This window comes from Sturnira hondurensis, unplaced genomic scaffold, assembly GCF_014824575.4.
Source record: "Sturnira hondurensis isolate 20B ecotype Veracruz unplaced genomic scaffold, ASM1482457v3 Scaffold0016535, whole genome shotgun sequence".
NCBI lineage: Eukaryota > Metazoa > Chordata > Mammalia > Chiroptera > Phyllostomidae > Sturnira > Sturnira hondurensis.
In genome coordinates this window covers 312,587-336,034 of record NW_028089166.1, presented here as the reverse complement: position 1 = coordinate 336,034, position 23,448 = coordinate 312,587, and the positions used below count along the sequence as shown (strand labels likewise).

At 35.2% G+C, this 23,448-nt stretch overlaps 1 protein-coding gene across 1 annotated transcript in view; it reads right to left on the bottom strand.

The window, feature by feature from the left end:
• Nucleotides 1-23,448, bottom strand: part of TMTC2 (transmembrane O-mannosyltransferase targeting cadherins 2) — a 406,489-nt gene that overhangs the window by 112,104 nt on the left and 270,937 nt on the right. Inside the window, exon 8 of the mRNA XM_037066181.1 lies at nt 10,646-10,767. Coding sequence (XP_036922076.1) covers nt 10,646-10,767 — 122 coding nt within the window. The remainder of the gene's footprint in view (nt 1-10,645; nt 10,768-23,448) is intronic.

Below are 23,448 nucleotides of genomic sequence, written 5' to 3'. Positions count from 1 at the left end.
TTCACACCCATGAGTTCTCTTTCTTTTTTGCTGGGTCGCTCTACCCCTCAACCCCCACCCAGAGCTGGCAGCCTGCTCCCTATCTATGAGTCTGTCTCTATTTGCTTGTTAGATTCCACATATGAGTAAAACCATGAGTTATTTGCCTTTCTCACACTGGCTTATTTCACTTAGCATTATGTTCCCCAGGTCCATCCACATTGTCACAAAGGATAAAATGTTCTTCCTTTTTACAGCCAAGTAGTATTCCATTGTTTAAATGTACCACAGCTTTTTTAATCCACTCATCTAGTGATAGACACTTGAGCTGCTTCCAAATCTTGGTTATTGGAAATAATGCTGAAGTGAACACAGGGGTGCATATATTCTTCTGAATTAGTGTTCTGGGTTCCTTTAGATAAATTCCCAGAAGTGGAACCACTGGGTCATGGGCACTTCCATTTCTAACTTTTTGAGGTAACTCCATACTGGTTTCCAGTGACTGCATTCCCACCAACAGTGCAAAAGCGTTCCCCTTTTTCCACATCAGACTTGATGTTTAATGATTTAGTGATGACGGTTCTTCTGAAAGGTATGAGATGATATCTCATTTTGGTTTTAATTTGCGTTTCAATGATTAATGACATTGAGCATATTGAATGGGCTGTCTTTTCATTTTGTTGATGGTTTCCTTCACTGTGCAACACCTTTTTAGTTTGATACAATACCATTTGTTTATTTTTTCTTTTGTTTCCCTTGATTGAGGAGATATATCAGAAAAAAATATTGCTATGAGCAACGTCCAAGATTTTCCTGCCGGTGTTTTCCTCTATAATTTTTATGGTTTTGAGTGTAACATTTAAGTCTTTAATTCACTTCATATTTAATCTTGTGTTTGGTGTAAGAAAATGGTCTAGTTTCATTTTTCTGCACGTATTTGTCCAATTTTCCCAACCATTTATTGAATAAACCATCTTTAGGCCATTATATGTGTTTGCTTCCTTTATTAAATATTACTTGACTAAAATGGTGTGGATTTATTTCTGGGCTCTCTATTTGGTTCCATTGATCTATGTGTCTGTTTTTATGCTAGTACCATACTGTTTTGATTGCTATGGCCTTATAGTATAGTTTCCTATCAGGTAGTGTGACTCCTCCAAATTTGTTCTTCTTTCTCAAGATGGCTGTTGCTATGAGAGGCATTTTGTGGTTCCACATAAATTTTTGAAATATTTGTCCTAGTTTTGTGAAATATGTCATTGATATCTTGGTAGGAATTACATTGAATCTATAGATTGTTTTGGTTATATGAACATTTTAATGATGTTAAGTCTTCCAAACCATGAACACGGTATGTGCTTCCATTTATTTGTATTTTTTTCAATGACTTTCTTCTTTTTTTAAGATTTTATTCATCTATTTTTAGAGGAAGGGGAAGGAAGAAAGAGAGGGAGAGAAAGATTGATGCGTGAGAGAAACATAGATCAGTTCACATGCCCCCTACTGGGGACCTGGCCCACAACCCGGGCATGTGCCTTGAGTGGGAATGGAACCAGTGACCTTTTGGTTCACAGGCCAACGCTCAGTCCACTGAGCCACACCAGCCAGGGCTCAATGACTTTCTTTTCACTATATATACATATGCATGCCTTGCCATAATTAATAAAAGACTAGAGAACAATTTAAATCACACAGCTTTCAGAAAAAACAAAGGGTAGTACAGGCTTTGAACACAGATATGAATTTGACTTGTATGAAACTCAGCTTCCTCATTTACACAGTGGGTGTCTAGATCCTGGGATTGTGAGGACGTATTGGAAGAGCACATATAAAATACCTAGTTTGTCACATCATAAAGAGGCTGAGCTACTCCAGGAGGTACTATGACTGGCATGACCACTAAGGAGGAAGGTAAGAGGCCACCCTAAACATAACATTTAATTATTTTTTAGGCAGGAAAGCAACAGATTTATATCAAGGAAGATAGGCAATTAGTTTCAGATGGTCCCAGAAGCTCAGGACTTGGATAAAAATGAAGTTGAATTCAGAACTAACTGTTGTTTGGAAAAAGTATATTTAGAATACAGAACTAAGGATATAATCTACAGCTCCGCAGGCTTCATGACTCATGCTGCTGAGGCTCACGGGCCTCAAATGCAATGTGAGTAAATAGAGTGAAGATGCAAAAGCCTCATGGAATTGTGGCATGTTCATGGCTGGCCTGTTTTTGAACCTATTTATAAGACTGCAAACACGAAAACTTTCCATTCTTAGAATGGATGCGATTTTATGTATTTGCACATGTGCATACAAGTGTATGTGTATAGAATATATACATACACAGCCAGATGCCACAGAAAGGAGGCAACCTCCTTTTGTAAAAGGCAAAAGTTTTTGCTTTTGAAGAAAGATACATTCTGAAAATGCATGTTGCCTGTACCTCCTTTCCTAAAGGTAAACACCCTTACACCAGACTGCTGTTTTAACAAAAGACTCAAATTTTATCCTATTAAAAATTATAAGCAAGGCAAGTATAAAACATAGATTAAAAGTAGAGTTTAACTGACATTAAAATGTTATTATGCTTCATTCCGTAACAGAAGAGTAAACATGATCCAGCAGGAAGAACACGAACGGGGACGTCATGAACTTGAGTCCTGCACTCTATGTCGTGAGTCAGTGGGGCTCAGGACAATCGAAAGGACTGTCAAGTGAGGGACAGGTGAACACTAACTGGTATGGGATCCTGTATCTATATTAACAATAAAAAAGAAATAAAATTAAAGTACCTACATAACTGTCCTTTCTGAAACAAGCCATTTCCACCAGTCACGAAGCATGGCAGCCCACCACTGAAGCACCTACTCCTGGTTCTGGTATCAATTTCTCCTCTACAGAATGCAGTGAGGCCTTCGTGAGGCCAAGGAAATGCCCTGTTTGTCTCTGCATCACCACTGTTTATTATAGAGCATGAGACAAAGATCAGTGTCAGCAAACTGGTCTCAAATGGAGGTCTTTGTACAGGATTTTTTTAGAGCTCTATAAGAAAGAAAGGCTATTATTTAATGGGCACATCACTTGTCCATTCATGTCTTTCCCAATCAGAGCACCGGGAATCAGGAGGGCCTAAGCCTGCTGAGCTGGTTAAGTGTCAGCAAATGCCAACTACAGACCAAATGCGGAAACCCAACAAAATGATAACAGTGAAAATGTAAGTTGGGTCAAAAGCAATATAACTCTGTTTATAGCTAAATAAAAAGTTAATATTTGTTTTCAAACACATGAATGTACATTTAAATATAAAGCAGCTAGAATTATTTTTTCTAAAAATATCTGGCAAAAGGAAGTATCTTTAACAATGACTTCTACTAACTGACATACAAAAGCAAGAATAAAAGCATGATATATTTGGGAGACATCTGAATTCCTATGTTACTGGGTGACAATAAGTAGAGTAATTGTAAGTAGAGTAATTGAGAAACTGGTTTCTTAAAAAATGAACTATCAGATCCATTATGCTTATGAGTAAAAAATAATACAATGATAACCAAATTATCTCTAGAATGCTACATTATAAAGTCTAGATGTGGCAATTTCACATAAAAATGCTTAGCTGAATATAATACTGAATTAAGGTTTCTTCTATATTACAGTAGCATAATATGTTATATTACTCATCTTGTCACAGAATAAATTTTTCAATTTGAATTAGACATATCCTAATAATAAGTCAGAGTCACAGACAAAATGATTTTTTCTTCCTTTCCCTTTATTATCTAAACAAAGCTGTTAGTGAACATAATGAAGTCTGCTTTAAAAAAGACTAAGTGAAAAAAATAATCCCAGCTCTAAATAGTAATAATTAGTACAAAAGACTTGTAAAACAAGTCCCACAGCACTAGAGACCAACTACAGGGACACCATTCTAGCCTGGGGTATTCAACTTTGCAATAGAACCTCAGTACTTCCACAACTGAAGTTTTATGTATTCCAGTTCACTCTGGCTAGACACAGAAATCTGGCTTAGTATGTCCATGCAGTAGCCAACATAAAGGTTTTCTGTATTAAGAATCACCGTTAGAGTCTCCCATATCCTTCCTCTTCTCTTGCTAACCTAAATCTGGTAATAAAATAAGCTAACAGCCAAATAGCTTTTACTACAATTTAAGTCAATATTAATTTTACTCACTCACAAAAACTGCAAAATAATTGGCTTAAATAAGTTGAATAGGACAAAGAGAAAGGAAGACAAAAAATCAAAGTAAGGGTGTACATATAATCACAGAGCACACACAGCTTTAGAAACAGTTATAAAATCATGTGAAATACCGTAATAATGGAAACGTTACCCCTTCCTTTATCTCTTACTGCGTGCCTCATTTTAAACTCATGGCACAAGCCCTAAGCAACCAAGTTCAAACAAGAAATAATTCACAGTTTTAAAGACTGTTCATGGGTAGTATTTTAATGGGACACAGGGTGGTGTGAAAGTCCCACAAATTTCAGAGAGATGTCACTGAGGCCCAATGACATGTAAGCAGGGAGGCAGCCAGTGACCCTGAGATGGCACTATCCCTAGAAGACCCGGGAAAACTTGTGTTTAGTTATACTCTAAGACCTAAAAGTACCAATAGCCAAAACCAAAATTCCTAAGTTCATGACCTATAATGCCTAATAATAAAAATGTGTTTAACAACTCAAACTAAACTGGCATAGAGATGTAATATCTAAAAATGAGTTATAAAAGGGGAAAAGGGAGGAAGGACTGGCTTACTTTTAGAATCTCCTATAAGGTATAACCAGGGAAAAATTAACTCCTCACTTAAAATTATGTAATACAGAGTGAAAATTAATGATGCTCAATTCAGAACACCTTGAGGTTGTAACCAATTCTAGTATTTAATAGCTAAGTTATTCTTGAGGATGTGCCTTAAATCTTTAAAGCTGTTTCTTTATGTATAAAAAGAGGATAATCATATATCTTTATTCATTGTAAAAATATATAAGATAACATATATGCAGCACAGGCACTCAAGAGATGCACACCCGTAACCTCTCCGTCTAGGGTCTTGGAAAGTCACTCTGTGTCCTACCTACAACCAGGCCATTCTCACTCCTTCATTCAGTACATAGCATTGGGAATTAGAATGATGCCTAGCATGGAGATTGAGTCTCAATACATTTGTTGACCAAATGAAGGGAATAATGAGGAAATAAGAATCAGGCTAAGGAAACAAAAATTTTAAAAAGTTATTACACAGCTCTTAAATAACTTAAAAAGAGAAACACACAAGGAGGTTTTAGGAATAGTTAGCAAGATAGTGAACTGCCATATACTGAAGAGATAAAAAGATAAGACTTAGTTCCTGACCCAAGTCTACGGTCAAAAAGCAGATACAGATTTATTTCCGCTGTTCGATCTGGGAAGTGCCCTCACAGAACTACTTAGACCGGGCTATGGAAGTACAGAGAAGAGAAAAAACAACTGATTGAAAGACTCAGGTAAGACCTCACAGAGGAAATAAAATTTGAGCAGGCAGTGAGAAAAAAGGACAGTTTTAATAAAAGGATAAAAATGATTTGATCTGTGAAATTTGTCAAAATATCCTAGGAAATGCTAAATCATTTTGAACTTTTCTAAATACTGCAAATACTACACAAATTCTTCAAGAAAGTTTTGTACCAAAAAATGTACTAAGTAAATCATTCCACTGTACCAATAATCTGGTTTTTTATTTGTCTTATAAAAATATAATTTTATATGAAATCCTACTCTATAGTCTGTCTAATATAGTTGAATATCATTTTTACATATTTGCTTTGGTCAGTTTTGATAAAATAAAAACACCACTCCATTTTTATTTCTCTTCTCTTGAGACTAATAAACAATTCCCTTTTACAATATCTAATATTTAAAGCAGTCAGAAGTCAAAATGTGTGGCACTTTTCCCCTTGCCAATTTCATGTTAAGTCAAGGGCCTCTTACCAGGCCAAGAAACCCAGAGTTAGACAAAAGCAGTCCACTGAGATCAAAAATTTGCCAAATCTCATAATTCAAAAAGAAACTGTTAAAGATGGTTGTGAGGTTTTGGCATCGCGAGTTCAAGTCATTTCATGACAGGGTTTCTATTTCATCTAATCAGCAAATCGGAAACTATAAACGTTTTGGTGGTTGTGGGAGAATTAAAATTTGGATCATAATACACAAGTTTTTCCTTCCCTTCCATATGTTTCAGTGAGTTAAAACTTCTAAATCTTGTTTTTAAAAATGCCACAAAAAAAAGCAGCTTGTAAAATCATATTTTTGGAACAGGAGCTTTAAAACACTGAGGCTTGAAAAGAACGGGGGTAAAATGGACATGCGGTCTCTACAACCAGACTAGTAGTTAGTGTCAGGCTCTAGGTATATTCAGAAATAAGCACATTTAAGCTTCCAATTTTTTTCTTTTCTAAGTGGCTTCTTCTTAGCTTTTGAAAATCAGGCATTTGAAACTTGTAGAACTACTTTATGAGGGTGATTATTTATCAATCTAATTTTTAAAAAGATTCCAATTGAAATCTTTAAGAATATCTCAAAGGTAGTGATCCAGGCAAGAGATGTATGTGAATTCTATTCTCATGTGGAGTTCTGTGAATATGTGGAGTTCTAATGCTATCTGAATAAGAAATGGGAAGGTTTTCACAAATTAAAACAATTCTGTAACTGATTAAAGTCGACACATTACAATCACATAAATGGCAGAAATAGCAACGTCGTGGCCCCATCGACTCTGAGTAACTCTGAGTTTTCCTTTCCCTCTGTCTATTCTTCTTCTGTTGGGTCTTATTTTGACTTCTTTCATAACTACTTCTTTTTAAATATTTTTATTTATTTATCTTTAGAGGGGAAGGGAAGGAGAAAGGGAGAGAAATAACAATGCATGGTTGCCTCTCATGCGTCCCCTGCTGGGAACTGGCCTGCAACCCAGGCATGTGCCCTGACTGGGAATCACACCTCGATTCTCTGGTTCACAGGTCCGCACTCAATCCACTGAGCTACACCAGCCAGGGCTTTCATAAAGGGCTACTTCTTATTTGTTATTTCATTTTCTTTTTGTTTTCATAGGGAAAGATTTCTTCACCTTTATTCTTTTAAATGAAAATTTGTCCTCAAATGAAAATTTGTTTGACCCTATTTTATTTGTTTAAAACTAGTTTACACTCAATATTATTTTATATTAGTTTCCAGTGTATAACTCAGTGGTTAGAGAATTGTATAATTTGTGAAGTGACCCCCCCAATAATTCTACTACCCACCTGGCACCATACACAGTTATTACGATATTATTGACTACACTCCCTGTTCTATACTCTGCATTGCCCAACTATTTTGTAACTACCAATGTGTACTTCTTAATCCCTTCACTTTTGTCACCCAGCCCCCCAAGCCCTCTCCCATCTGGCAACTATTAGTCTATTCTCAGTATCCATGGGTCTGTTTCTGTTCTGTTTGTTCATTTATTTTGTTCTGTAGATGCCACATATTAAGTGAAATCACATGCTATCTTTCTCTGACTTCTTTCATTGAGCACAGTCTAACTGTGCCACTGCAAATGATAAGACTTCATTCTTTTTGCGGCCAAGCAACGCTCCGTTGTGTGTATGCACCATGTCTCCTTTCCCCAGCGGTCTCAGTGGACACTTTGGGTTCTCCCACAGCTCGGCTACTGCAAATAATGCTGCAGTGAACGTGGGGTGCATATATCTCTTTGAATTAGTATGCCTACAAGCTCTTTCTCATTTTTCATTACTTATGGTTTAATGACATCCTGCTTCATGAAATACTACATTACTATCACTTTCTAATATGTTTTTTAAAAGTATTTTCTTCTCCTTCCTCCAGTGTCTTCATAATTTGTTTTGTATGGAGGGAAAATGGGGACAACTATAATTGAACAACAATAATGAAGATAAAATAAATGTATATAAAGAGGAAAAAATATTTTATACTTGAGACTTCCATAATATGACTGATGCTCCTTGGTTTCCCACTGATATTTAACAATAAGTTAATAAAAGCTAAACGATGCCCCTTACGCAGAGGTGTGCTCTCTAGACTGGATAGATTCACTTTTGTGTATCTGCTCTAGGAACCAGCCACGTATAGGTCCTCTCCATATGTAGGCATGTGGAAATCTTTTTCACACGACGATCGGTTTCTCTAGAAAAGACTTCATTTCTTGGAGATGGGGTGTGTGGGGTGTGGGGAGGTAGGGTTGCCAGGGGAGTATAAAATCTTGTGTTGCTGGTGTTCTGCACGGGGTGGGGGCAGGGCACTGAGAATCTGAGTACTCCCCTGGAAGACATTCACTCAATCTTCTTTTCAGTCCCTCTGCTTCCCACTGTCAATTGTGCAAGCTGGTCCCGAGGGCTGGACCTCTATTATTCAATAGCACCAGCACCATGAGCTTCCTTTCCTGTGACTTACAGGTGAGTGCCTGGTTGGGACACTGTTTACACAGGGGACAGAACTGACTGCTTCATATATCCATTATAACTGATTACCCCATTGTATGCTCTTTAACTCACTCTCTTCTATGGCAGCTGCCTCCAAGCATTGAGTCATCTCTCCGGGTTTCTTTTTGCTTCTGTAAGATTTCTCTTCATTGTTACCCCATCCCAAGGACAGCTCTGAGAAATCAGTTGTAATACCTTCTCTTTCACTTCCTGACCTCCAACAATCAGTTTCAATCTCATCTCCTCTCACATTCTGATTGCTTCTATGAGGTTATCTTTTCTAAAAATTTTACTAAGTAAAAGTTTACTCTAATTTATCCACATAATCACTATTTCTTTGTTCACCATTCTTTCCTTCCCTCACTCAGCAACTCCTTCTAGATTTAACTGGTTTTTTTTTTTTTAAGGACATCTACTATAATTTCTTCAGCAAAAGCTTTTAGTGGACTAAATTTTTATTTAATTTCTTGGCCTATAAAGTCCCTGATCATGCAAATAAAGTAAACACAAAGCCTAAGCCTGGTAGAGGAAGGACTCAGTAACCAATTCCCAGCAGAGACTTCTTTCATTCTCGATTCAGATCCCACGCTGACACGGGCAATGCTTCATTCTGCTTATTGTATCAGTATGCAGGCTTAGTCTGTATTATTCTTTCCCTAAGGATACAAATTTCCTTACTTTTTTAACACCTAATTCCTAGCCTTCCATTGGTCTACAGCTTTGTCTCTTACTGCAGTAAGAACAAAAACAAACACATAAACAAACAAACAGCCCCTCCCCTTCCCATAGGTTATCACAGCTGGTAAACTATCCCAAATGAGCTACACTACAGGATAGGCCTACTGCTCACTCTTCTGGTGGTTAACTGTCATTTCCTTACTATCTCCTGGGAAGTTCTCTTCCTATTTTTGAGTTCAGTTATGCACTGAGAGCATATGTATTATATTTTATCAAGTATATGTAGATTTTTTTTTAGTGAGATGTTTTCTGGTTACCTAGTCTGCCTATATAATTTCTCTAGTAACATTTTAGTGGTATCTTAGAACGGATACATAATAATTTATTTTTATTTATTTCTTTTAAGATTTTATTTTTATTTACTTTTTAGAGAGAGGGGAAGGGAGGGAGAAAGAGAGAGAAACATCAATGTGTGGTTGCCTCTCACATGGCCTGCCCTGGGGACCTGGCCCACAAACCAGGCACGTGCCCTGACTGGGAATTGAACTGGCAACCTTTTCATTCGCAGCCCTCACTCAATTCACGGAGCTACACCAGCCAGGGCTGGATACATAATAATTTAAAGTGCTCGATCTAGCATCTTCTGTGAGAAATTAAATGTTATTACTTTTAAATAATTATACCTTTCTATGCATTCATTCAGGAATCACTTTCCTGACCTTTTGCTCTATGCTTTCCTAGCAATTATTTATTTTTATTAATACTGGAGAAAGATTAGGTGGTTTAACTACATCAATACAGTTAATAGGTTCAGATTAGGATTGAAGGTTAATTCTACTTATTAGCTGGGTGAGCTGAAAAACTTTACATATTTTGGACAGAACTTTTTATTATATAAAATAAAACCATTATTAATAGTTTGAAACACATGAAATTGCACTATTTGGTTGAATATCAGCAATTTCTTATGCTTTACAACAATGCCACTTTCACGGAACCGTGGCTTCCCAGGGTGCTTGTCACATAATGAGTGTCCAAATGACGCTTCACTTCCCTTTCATAATAATATCACCATGAAGGAATTCCAGATCTTACTAATCCACACACACGCAAACTTTTGCCTATCTTAAAAGAATCAGATTTTGTTCTAATTACAGCCAATTCTGGGTTAACACTGGCTTGTAGAACCTATTCATATAAACATTGCTATTATGACAAATTCATTATGAATTATATATAGGGGTTTCTCCATTGATATAATTCATTAAGTGATATCAAGGACCATGCCATATCATATTTTATCTAAAGCAAACCCTATAGTCAAAGAAATACATTTTTCCACATTTTGAATACAGGGTTCTAACTTAGTATTGCCATCAGTATGTCCTAACAACCTGCATTAACTGGCTAAGAACCAGTATCTCAAGCCATAGCTACCTCAGTCTGCACGGAGAAAACAATTGTCTAAAGGGTGAGGAAGGTAGGAACTCACTGTGAGAGCCAGCAGTTTCCCATAGGTGAGATGAGCAGGAATGTGGTCAGTCTTGGATTTCAATGATTCCATATACCAATGCTCTGCTTCTGGGAGTTTGCTCAACCGCATGTATGCTTCACCTGGAAAATGAAGTGTGTAAAATCAATCTAAGGACACGGCTTTCCAACAGCCTTTGCAACAGGCTCATAAATACTGTTGCAACTGCATCACATCATCATGCTTATATTCTATGAAATTTCAAACACTTTGGTAAACATTTTCCTCCGTTATTTCATTTGATTCCCCCAAAGTCATCACATTTTACAGATGAGAAAATGTGTGTGGAGAAATCAAGTAAAATGGCTGAAATAAAAATTTTATTAAATGGTAAAGCTCTAATTTTTTATCTCGGAACATCTAACTCCCAAGTATATCCTTTATCACCATTTCTTTTTGTTTTTTCTTAAAGATTTGTTTTTTCTTTCTTATGTGCAATCATTTGCTTTTTAATTCACATTCATTCATTCCTTTAAAAACTCAAGCACTTAGAGAATGCTTGAAAGAATTCAGAGAACTATAGGTGAAGAGTATTATGTAGGACCTAAAGTAGAGAAGTTGAAGGTCATATGTTCCAAGGTTTACAACCTTATAAGAAAGTAAGGTTAAATGAAGGCATTAAAAATTTATGGACTAAGCATTGGTGCTAGATTTTTTTCAGAATGATTTGCATTTTATATTTTAATAAGTAATATTTACCAGTTTTATTTTTTAATCTAGTAAACATGACAATTGTTTATCATGCCCAACACCATGTACAAAGCTAGTCTGAGGGCTTTTAGTCATCAGTTATTACTTCCATGTTATACAAACTTTACCTACGAAACAGCATTTCACTAATAGCCAAGCAGAGGAAAAAAACAAAAATAGAGCCAAAAGTATAACAGTTGCCCTCTTATCATAATGTCTCTCTCTCTTTAGTACAAAAGAATATTCAACCAAGGGGAAAATTATGTTTTAAGAAAATTTGTGTATTTCAGTTAAATATTGTAGCTTTAATAAGCACTGCAAATGTAGAAGCTACTCAGTTTGTGAAACCAGGCAACAGATTAGTAACCTGCATTCCATTTCAAGTGGACTTTTATAGCTTAACTAATCATAATTATGATAGCTTTTTTCATTAAGGGGCATAATCAAATGTTTCTTCTAAGTGTATCACCCATATTGGTTGTACATTCTTGTTTCAAAAGAAAAGCTAGTTTCCTTTTATTTTAATTATATTCTCCTTCTATCAGCACAACACTGTCAATACTAATCCGTTTGATGAATTGAATTAATTTGAGTCTCCTGACCTTTTGAGTGCCCTTTGCTCAGCTGGCCAGTAAAAAATATTGGTGACAAGTAATATGTAATATGCATCAAAAATAAGTATATATCCACTCACATATTAATGTGCTTCTAGTTCTGAGAACAGTCCTTAAACTATACTATCATAAAAAATGAGAGCAAGAAAATGTTTTGTTTTGTTTTACTAAAACTTAAAATGTGCCTGCACTTTAAAAGAATTTGATTAGATTAAATCTCATGCTCAGGGTGAGATGCAAGAAATATTGAAGCAAAGGCCAAGACTAAAAAAAAAATACACAAAATGCTTATAGTTGTCAGAATGGCAGCATTAGAAATGAATTTTTTTACTTTAACAATTTTCTGTAATAACTATTATGTTATTATATATCTCTATGAAAACTGAAATACTGTTGAAGAGATCTTATTTTGCCTTGTCAAACTAACAAATGTTCCCAAATAAAGAGAATAGTCATTTTTCTTAGGGAAAGTGAACCACTCTTCACGCTAAAACACGAAACACTGCTAGATATAATTTACATACAGGAAGGATGTACAATCTCTAACATGCTAAAAATTTTAATGTCATTAGTGATAAACTGTACCCAAATATTTATCTCTAAAATGGGTTCTAAAGCCAGTAGAAAACACACTATTAGAGTTACAACTGAGGACGGGCCTGACTGGCAGGTGGTCTGGCATCAACCTATAATTCCACCTGCTGTCTTCAGGTGCTCATAAATCATTGTTTAGAAATTACACAATCATTGTATTTAATATAGCTCCTACTTTTTATTTATAAAAAATCCAATTAATTTGTAGAGTTGTAACAGTAAGCTGCCCAGAAAAAGAACACAAGTAAACCCTAATCCCAGAGTGCTTGAGATTCAAATCTTTATTGCTGACATCTGAAAATCACTTCAGGAAATGTACTTCCTTTTTTAAGTCAGAAATCTACCATTATTAAAACCCGCGTTGAGATGAAATATTATAATTTACTAAATAATTCATGGTTGTCCCATTGCCCTCAGTAAGAACTCATAAGCAATTTATTAATTTGTAAAGCTTGTAAGATGAAAAAATATCGAAGGACTATAAATAAGACATATAATCTAGTAAGGCATCTTGACAAATATATGAAACTGTAAATAACCAACCTACTTGGTTACTATTCATAACAACTTGGGAAATGTTATGTAACCATTCATTGTATCTCAGTAATAATAACACATTAAAGTGATAGTAATTTACTGAATGTTTATTATGAATTAGGGTAGCAGGCTGGACGGTGAGGGGGTGGTGAGTAAATATATGTTTTATATGTACCCACTCCTCCTCCCATTCTGCATCTTTGAGCCTATAAAATGTTTTCTTATTTCCCACAAAAAGTTTTAACAAATTACCCCCATTCAATAACTACCAGCTAACTGTTCAGAGGTTTGTAAAATGAAACACGTTTTCAATCTATTAGTTGCTTTATACATGTATCTCATTTTTTAAAGATTTTATTTATTTACTTTTATAGAGTGGGGAAAGGGGAGAAACATCAATGTGTGGATGCCTCTTGCAAACCCCATACTGGGGACTTGGCCTGCAACTCAAGCATGTGCTCTGACTGGGAATCAAACTGGGGAGACTTTCATTCACAGCCCGTGCTCAATCCACTGAGCTACACCAGCCAGGGCATGTGTCTCATTTTTATTAGGAAATGTCATTACCTGGACTTTACAAATGAGGAAACTAAGAAACACAGTGGCTAAATAAAACAAAAAAACCCCTCATAAAATGTGAAAAATGTAAAGCTGCAATTCAACCCAGGACCATCTGACCTCAAAGCACACTGCTTTAACCAGCTGGTACAGAGTAATCACAAACTGTCTGACTCCCAGCTCAGGTGAAAATTATACTCTATTTCTTACTCTAAGAAAATTGTTTTCTAGTTTGTGATATATTGGCCATGGAGTTTATTTCACTTTACCTGGGTTTATCTGTTAAATTAAAGGAATAAGGAAAAGCAATAATCATCCATGGATGACCTTTAAAAATGCTGCTGCCACACGCATTACTCAATTCTTAGGAGAGAAATATTTAGCATGTAAGATGCACTTTAGTTCTAAGGTTAACTTCAACACAAAAAGAGTCTATAAAACTGGTAATAAAATCAAGATGCAAAGCCTAAAATGCAAGAAAATGATTGTGTATGAATTTAAATGTATTTAAATGGTACCTCGTTGAAGATTTATGCAACAAACAAGTTCTAGCTGTGACCCCGGCAATGACAAGGAAGGGGTTTCATGGGTCTCATTTCTAATTCATAGCAGGGTTTAGAATACTCATTTTATGGCTGAGGAGGAAGGCTCGGGAATGGTAAGTGCCTTGCACAGGACAGTTAATAATCCTGTCCGAAATAAGGCTTCAGCGGTTCTGCAGCCCATGCTTTTTTCCATTGCATCAAGCCGCCTACCATATAAAATTGATTATTTATTGACTATCTACTAAAGTCTTAATATATTTTCTTATACTTTTACACTATGCCTACACTGAGCTTAACCAACTGGCTTGGTATTCAAAAACAAGCAAATGCCACACTCAGGATTCAGATTAGAATTCTCCCTGACTCTATCTACTATACTGTTCTGCCTCAATACTACGAAAGGCAATGAGAGAAGGGACACAATAACTGCAAAAAGTGCCATCAGTGGGCTCAGCTTTAGGAGAGCATAATATATATGTAATCCTTTAGCTTGATTAAAATAGTAAAATCATAAAAAATTCCACGAAGGAAATGGACACAGAAAAAAAAGTTCAGTGAATTCAGTGAGGAAGGAAATGAAGATACCTGGTTGGCAATGGATGGGTGGAGGGAGTTAAGTCATCTCCTCTGTTACTACAATTCTCCTTAACTTACAATAACAGAAAAAAAATGTTTATAAGCCCTGGCTGGTGTAGCTCAGTGGATTGAGTGTGGGCCTGCGAACCAGCCAATAGCAGTTCGATTCCCAGTCAGGGCACATGCCTGGTTGCAGGCCAGTTCCCGGCAGGAGCCAGTTCCCAGCAGGGGTTGCACAAGAAGCAACCATACATTGATGTTTCTCTTCCTCTCTCCTTCCCTTCCCCTTTAAAGATAAATAAATAAATACATAAATAAACTTATGCAATTAAAAAAATGTCTATAGTACCCAGGGGAAAAGAAGCGAGGATATTTCCCCTTCTCTTCATGCAAAAAACAAAACAAAACAAAACAAAATGACATAACAGAGGCACTTGCATGAGAGAAACATTTGCTGTGCAATGCTGTAGTGATCAGGTTTATCATCCAGATTTATTTCCTATTCATTCATAGACAAAAGGGATTTGGATGTGGCCAGGTTAGCTTGAGGCAGATACAAACCAGTTTCAGATGTAGAACAAATGTTACTCTTCCTCCCCAACAAGCTTACATCTATATAACCGAGGCCAAGCTTACTCCTTAAAGGAAAACGTGCTGGCCCACTGATGAGGTAATAGTCCCGATCTCATCCGATCTCATCCGCGCTCCTGTTTCAAGTTACTGGACAGCGTCAGCTCGCTCGCAGACAAAAGAATAGAGCACAGAGTGGGACAAATGCAGCACCCCTATTTACCAGTGTAGACTTCTGCTTCTTGGCCCTTGCTCAGAATGGGATATTTCTACGTTAAGTTTCAGTTTAGATTCCCTATTTTTTCAGTTTTATTGAGATATAATTTGCATGCAGCACTGTATAAGTTTCAGGTTTTGACATGAATTGACATATATGTTGTGAATAATTACCACAATAAGTTTAGTTGAAATTTATGATTTCATATGAATACAAAAATATTTTTAAAAATTCCCATTATGATGAGAACATTTAGAATCTACTCTCAACAACTTTCTTATATCTTTATTTTTTAATTATTTTTATTGTTGTTCAAGTACAGTTGTCTCCATTTTTCCTCCTCCACTCCCCACACCCTACTGGTCCCTACCTCCCACCCTCAATCCTACCCTCTTTGGTTTCAAATACATCACAGGACAATGTTAACTACAGCTGTCATACATGTACAGTCCCAGGACTTTTAAGTAGAAATTTGTACCTTTTGATCACCTTCATCCAATTCCCCCATGCCCCAGATTCCCTATTTTTTAAAGAACTTTTGTGACCAAGCTCACCAGAAGTGATCACCCTTTATTCAATTCTTATAATAATTGTAAATGTTTTTTAAAAACTCTAGAATATCTTACATATCAATTTTGTATTACCACTATGGATAATGCATATGATGGTAAACATAAACATCAATGAGGTGCCAGTCATTCTGCCTGCATGGTGCTTGCAATCTACTGACAAATAAATATATTTATTAGTATTTACCGAAGTTTGATTTTTAGGTGCATATAAAACTACACAAAAACATCTTTTAAAAAGTAATACTTAGAAAGTTCACTGAACCTGTGTTTTAAAAATGTGATTTCAGTCCTGGCTGGTGTGGCTCAGTGGATTGAGCACCAGACTGCAAAGCAGACGGTCGCTGGTTCAATTCCCAGTCAGGGCACATGCCTGGTTTACAGGCCAGGTTCCCTGGTGTGGGGAACACAAGAGGCAACCACACATTGATGTTTCTCTCCCACTCTTTCTCCATCCCTTCTCCTCTGTCTAAAAATAAATAAATAAATTCTTTTAAAAAAAGTGATTTCATACCCTGGCTGGCGTAGCTCAGTGGATTGAGTGTGGGCCTGCAAACCAAAGGATGGCGGTTCGATACCCAGTCAGGGCACATGCCTGGGTTGCAGGCCATTTCCCAGCAGGGTACGCACGAGAGGCAACCATACACTGATATTTCTCTCCCTCTCTCCTTCCCTTCCCCTCTAAAGATAAATAAATAAAATCTTTAAAAAATGTGATTTCATAAATATCCATGATTTTGAAAGGAAAAAAAAATCAAGTAAATAATAATAAGATGGTAAGTGGCCATGAGCATTTTTGGACAGTGGAACAGGAGTGAAGTGTGAATGACACAAAATCACATATACCTAGCTATAATTTAAGAAATTAAAAAAGTTTCAGAAGTATGTAAAAAAAAACATGACACCAGCATACCAGGGAGAACGTCTACTTTTGTAAAAGGTCTCACAGAGGTTACAGCATTTTTCTGGCCTCTCAAGAATAAGAGAAACATTCATTAAGTGGCCCCACATGACTTCCAGCAGGTTTCTGACGCCAGCACAATGAAAGCATCTCATTGCCAAGTTCGGGGATGCTCTGCCTGAAGGGCAGGCATTCTAGGATAATCCCTCAAATTTCCAAGTTTGAGGACTTATCTGGTTACTAAGGTAATTCTCCATTTTTCTGAAACACTTATTTTCCACTTCAGATAGGTTTCCTTTGGTTGTTTCATAGTTAGTGTTTTAACATGCTGGTCATTTTCATTTAGTGATCACTGCTTTGCTCTTCAAGTGTTTATGGTTATTTCCTTTTACTTAACTATTTTTAAATTAATTTTACCACAAATTTTTAAAAGAACATAAATATATTTAAATTAATTAATTGTTTTAATTGGTCTCATCTACCTGTTAAAATCATTTACGGTTGCGATGCGGCACTAAAATACGGATTCTACAACAAAACTGGAGCTAGACGGCTGGGTTTCAAATTCTTACTTTGCAGTTAAGTAGTTGTACGGTTGTGAACAAGTCAGTTATTAATAGACCCTTAGTTTTATCATCTACAAAATGAGGTATTAAGAATAAATAATTCCTTTGTCTCCAAAATGATATAGATGATCATTTGTAGATTCACCATTGTTCCATACATCATTTATACAGTCATTTCGTAAATCAATGAGAAGATCCAAGTCAGTTTAGAAAGAACTGCTATATTCACAGGTTTTTTTCTAGATGATCTATTCAAGACTGACCATATCTTGATGAAGTCCTGATAATTCCTTTATAAAAATTTTAAATACTTATATATATATTTGCTACCTAATTATAAATATATCTGTTCACTATAAAAAGCCTGAAAGATCATAACTTCATTAAATTGAATGAATTCTATCACTCATATATAGCAACTAGTAAATTTTGGTGCCTTTTCAGAATTTATTTTGCATACTGGAAAAAATCAATTATATAATTAATAAACTATTTCAGTTGTTTTACTAAGTATTTAAGTCCCTTGTAGTGTTTTATTATATTAAATAAAATATGATGATCTTTCCAAAATTCAATTTTCTCATTCCAGATCAATATTCAATTTTTATTTATTTAAAAAAATCCCCTCACAACTTTTTACGTAGGTACCGCACCTACTTCAGCAATTATCCCCATTTACCTCCTCTGATTTACATTTATTATTACCTTAGAATACATATGTAGCAGTGGAATTCTTCAACTATAAAGCATTAGCAAATTTAATATTTAATATTAGATTAGCAAGTCAGCCCACCAATATACTATAACAACTTCACTTCCACAAGTAGCATATGAGAACAACTTTTCTAAGGCCTCATCAAAATGAGATCCTAACTGATGTTAAAAATGTCCATTGGAAAAGAGGAAAAAAATGCTTTCATTTCACTTTTTCATTAATAAAAATTACAGGATAATTTGTGTTAATAACGTAATACAAATTACATGATTAATAAATTTTGTGTATTATAAAAATACATAAATTTCCACAATTTTTCATAAAACTTTATCTACGAATATTTTTATTTGCAGTTTACTGCTTAATAGTTTAATGCCATTTTTGAATTTCAATATTAGCTTTCCTTTATGGTGTTACAAAAGATGGTTAAAATAGTTGTTTTGTTTTAGACTATCTTAATTTTTATATATGCAAACAAGGTTGGCTTTTTTTGTGCTTTATCACTATCTTTTATGTGCAAAAAATGGTTCTCCATCATAGGGGCGTATATTTTCTCCTAATAATATAATTTCATTATCAAAACTGGCTACTATATTGGCTAAATATACTAGGAAATATATTTTGTCATATGGTGTGTGGTAAATACAATTTGCATTTTACTCTTTCCAAACGTGTGATCGATTATCCCAGACTAACTTTTGTAGGAACTTCCTTCCCTCACCAGTGTTTAATTCCACATTTATTATCTACAAAAATGTTTTGTAAATTCTGATCAGTTTCTAGGATCTCCCTCCTGTCCTACTGATCTAGTTTTCTGCTAACTGCTGTTGTTTCTTCTAATATTTCAATATTGAGTAGAGCAAATTACACCCATTATTCTTCTCTAAACCTTCTTTGCTCTATTTTCCTGTTAAGTCTACCAGATGAACTTTGGAATCATTTCATCAAATGCTTTTTTAATAAAATTCTTTTGTAATTGTTTATTGCTATTGAGTTATAATCTACTAGTCAATTTAAGAAGAAAATTTTCACGCAACTGAATTTTCTTATTCAGGATTAGTACTCAATTCTTTATTTATCCTAATTCCCCTCACGCTTTTGTTTCTGTACCTGTAGGACCTACCTTGCCAATTATAATCTTCCTAATCTCAATTTAGACCATGAGATGTTAGAGCCAGACACAAAACCCTTTATCCCCTCATCTGCACTCCAAGCAATGTCCAGAAGCCTCTGGCTTGATAGAGTTTTGATAAATATCTGATAAACAACTGATTGTATAATGTATCATTTGGATTTAGATATTACATTTTTATCAAGTATGCTTTATCCAGATTCTGTAGTCTGTCAGAACCATACGACATTAGGAGTGCATTATATCAAGAATTTAACTTGCTGTGATTTTATTTCTCACTTTTTACTTCACAGTGTTAGTATTAGCACAGAAACATTAGGAAGTCTGGCTTTATTCATGCCATCAACTTGCCACAACGTTTGGCTGTCAAATTTAGTGAATCTCTTGTATTTACATCCTTATCTTATCGTAATAAAAATAACACAGTCCAGCTGCTTTAGATACATTAGTTCTGATTAGAAATCCTCAACAGCTAGTGTCAGAGCAGAAAAAAAGATGAAGGAAGAATTTTAAATGACTGCAGAAATTAGAGAGGTGACTCAATATCTGATAACAGATTTCTACCATTATAACTTTTTCCACTGTGGGGAGGGGATGGAAGCAGAATGAAATATGATCCAAGTCTTAAAATGAAGGCGGGTTATGAAAATGTTCAATGTGTAAGTCCTTACCAAGTCCCGTAGCATCACATTTAAGGGAAATCTTAAAGCCTGAAAATAACTTTAAACTAAAAAGAGGAGATGCAAGGGGAAAACCAAATACATGTTTCATTAAGCAAAAACACATCGAGAAAGGGGTTAAACTTCGGTGAAAGTTAAAAGGGTTCCTAATTTCTAGTGTGAGGTTATATACAGGAAACATCTGATGTGCCATCAAAATTTAACTTGGAAAAAAGCCAGGATCCTGTGTCAATATTTCTCCATTTGCAACTGGGAATCCTTAAGTTCTCCAGGCTAATCAATCCACTTTACGTTTTTAAAGAAATAAATCACCGAAAATAATCAATCAACAAATGTTGGAGCCCATCCCAATAAATGCTCAGCATTTTCAAAAAAACAAAAGAAAAAACAAATAGACTGTGTATGTGTTTGGGGTGGGCGGAGGTGCATGTTCCTGTGCAAGTCAAAGGTTCCCCCCAAATATAATACGGGCCTCAAGAGAATTACAATGGAGTAAGTAAATGAAATGGCTTAACATAACTTAAATAATTAGGAAACAGCAGAAAACTAAGAAGCACTAAATTGTGTTTAATGTTAAAAAAGATTTATACCAGAGGAAAGAAAAAAAATAAGTACTAGCGTAGAAAGAATAAATGAAAATAACATTCAGAGAGATAGGACTTGAATATTTTCAGAAAGATGTCATGAGTATAAGGAAAGCATATTTAGTTTTATACACATCTACTTATGAATATATTTCATATTATCCCTAGATCAAGCAATGTGTCTCTATAATCTATTTTATACTATAAATATTTTACATTAATGTTAATTAAATTCATCCTGTTTTGAATGAATACTTGAAAATAAAATTCTAATACAGTTTAAAAAATGCATTCCCCTATATAACATATAGGCAAAAGAAAAAACACATTCTGGAACAAAACTTTACATGTTCTATTTTAACTCTTTATTCAATTTGAGTATAGCAATAGCATCTATCAGTGCAGCTATAATGAAAACTAAATAACAGCTCATTAGGGAAGTTAAATGAGATTTTTATGTACAAAACAACCTTTCCATACCTATTAGGAAAACACACATACATACACACAAAGCAAAGTACGCACAATTAAATATATTTAACAAAAATATATTTCATTTTATTACTTGCCTATCCTAAATATGTGCAATAATTTTTTCATATTGATTTTCAAGATTGTATCCTTTATACAATACTATTTTTTCTCATGATTATGTGTATTTTATGTAAATGTCACCTAAATTGGCATCTTTCAAGCCTGCCAGATTTTGAAATCTAGTTAATGAAATCCCCACGTATAACAATGTATCACCTCAATATTATGAGAACCCAACATATTCTTAATACTTAGTAAACAACTCATTCTGTGGATACTGCCTAGCGGAAGAGTAAAAATGTATATATTTTTCTTCTCACTTATCTCTATTGAAGCCTCAGAAAACAAATTTTTCAAGCAGAACATAATGAAAGTATTTGGGAACCAGAGAATAAGAAAGATATAATTAGGTTTTAATTTTAGTATAGTAATTTCCTTATAACTCAATTTAAAGATAAAGTTTTTACACTTCAATCTTTTCCCTTACCACTAAACTGGCAAAAGTAAGAACCAATGTAACAGGTGGGCTTGTGTGGTTTTAGCAGCAATGAAACATAATCAACTGTCTCCTATCGTATTTCCAGGAAAGCCAGCGACACTGGACCCAAGCATGGTCCTGAGGCAACCCTGCTATTGGCACGAAAAGTGGTCCAACTTCCCACAGGGACCATATATCTTCAGGCCTCAGGTTAAATTGAAACTTTAAACAAAATATATTACCTATTTAATGCAGCTGAACTGGATGCTGACCTTTGTAGTGTATAGAATAATGCCTAGCAAATTAATATCTGTAACCATAGTACATAATGTTGAATTTACATCAAGCGTGAATAGTAAAAAGAAGAAATTAAACCACTGCAGTTTTATAGTAATGAATAAAATGTGATAGTTTGTACATAAATTTTATATATTTTTTTCTTTTTGCTATACAGCCAAAAGTTCATTTCCTTATTTTGTTGGCTCCACATCTTATAAAGTAAACTTCTGAAATCCCTCAAAATTACATCTCACTTTTCTGTACTGTTAATCTACACACCCAGCAGCAGTCTCCTGGTCTTGTCCTTTCTGACAATGGATATATGAAAGTGATGTTAATCAATTTATCCTAAAACATTAAAGGCTAATATTCTTTTTAGAGGTGCATAAATCGATGGCTAACCTAGCTGTATGGTCATTTGGACACACTGCTTTTCAGGAGTGCTAATGGAAGCAATTACAGAAAAATCACCACATCTCCCAACAGGGGAAGCAGGTGGTATAAAAGGCTTAACACTGTCGGAGTGTTAATGCTCCCACTCTTGAAAGATGTGAAGTTCAAATATCACACAGTCGAAAACCATCTCTTTCCCAGTTGTCATGCTAAACGCCTCCAGTGATCCACACCCAGTCACAGAAGAAAACATCAAGGATGGAAAGCATCATGTGAAAAATTCACTCTGAATATCTGTGCTCTAAATGTAATCTGGAACAAGGTGAAGTAAACACACACACACACACACACACACACACACACACACACAGAGTTCAACAAAAATAAATAATTCAGCCCCCAAACCCAGCCATACAGAAGGCTGAGAAAGAAATAGGATTCTTTCACAGACACTCTACCAACAAAATTCCACATATAGTGCACATAGTTCAGGTAGAGTTAGGATAAATTTACAAGTGAGAACTTTTCATTTTGTTTCACTTCAGGAGGCACATTTGACACCTTGTTTGTCTTCTTAACCTGAATAGTGGTGGTGGTGGTAGTATGGGATAGGACTAAGGAATAGCAGAGAGGGATCTAAATACCACTGGTAGCGCTTTATAATGTATAACTCTTTCATTCCAGTTTTCTTTCTCAAAAAATACAATTCTAAAACTTGGGTGGACAAATTTTTAACTCCAAAAATCACTCTAATAAATTCACTGTGTTTTCTATCAATGGTTCTTCTGCAGTCTCTCTGAATAGCTTAATAAAACTGGGGCAATCTCCCACAATTAAAGAGCTACTTTCGTGAAACTGAAAATTAAATCAGTATTTCTCCCTTCTTATTACAAAATATGAGAAAGCATCTTTTCTATTTCAAACCTAACTAAAATATTTGCTATTTGAAGGCCGATGAAGGGAAATCTATTTCCCAATACCGAGCTAGGAATTCATTCATTCATTCATTCATTCATTTTTAGAGACGGGAAG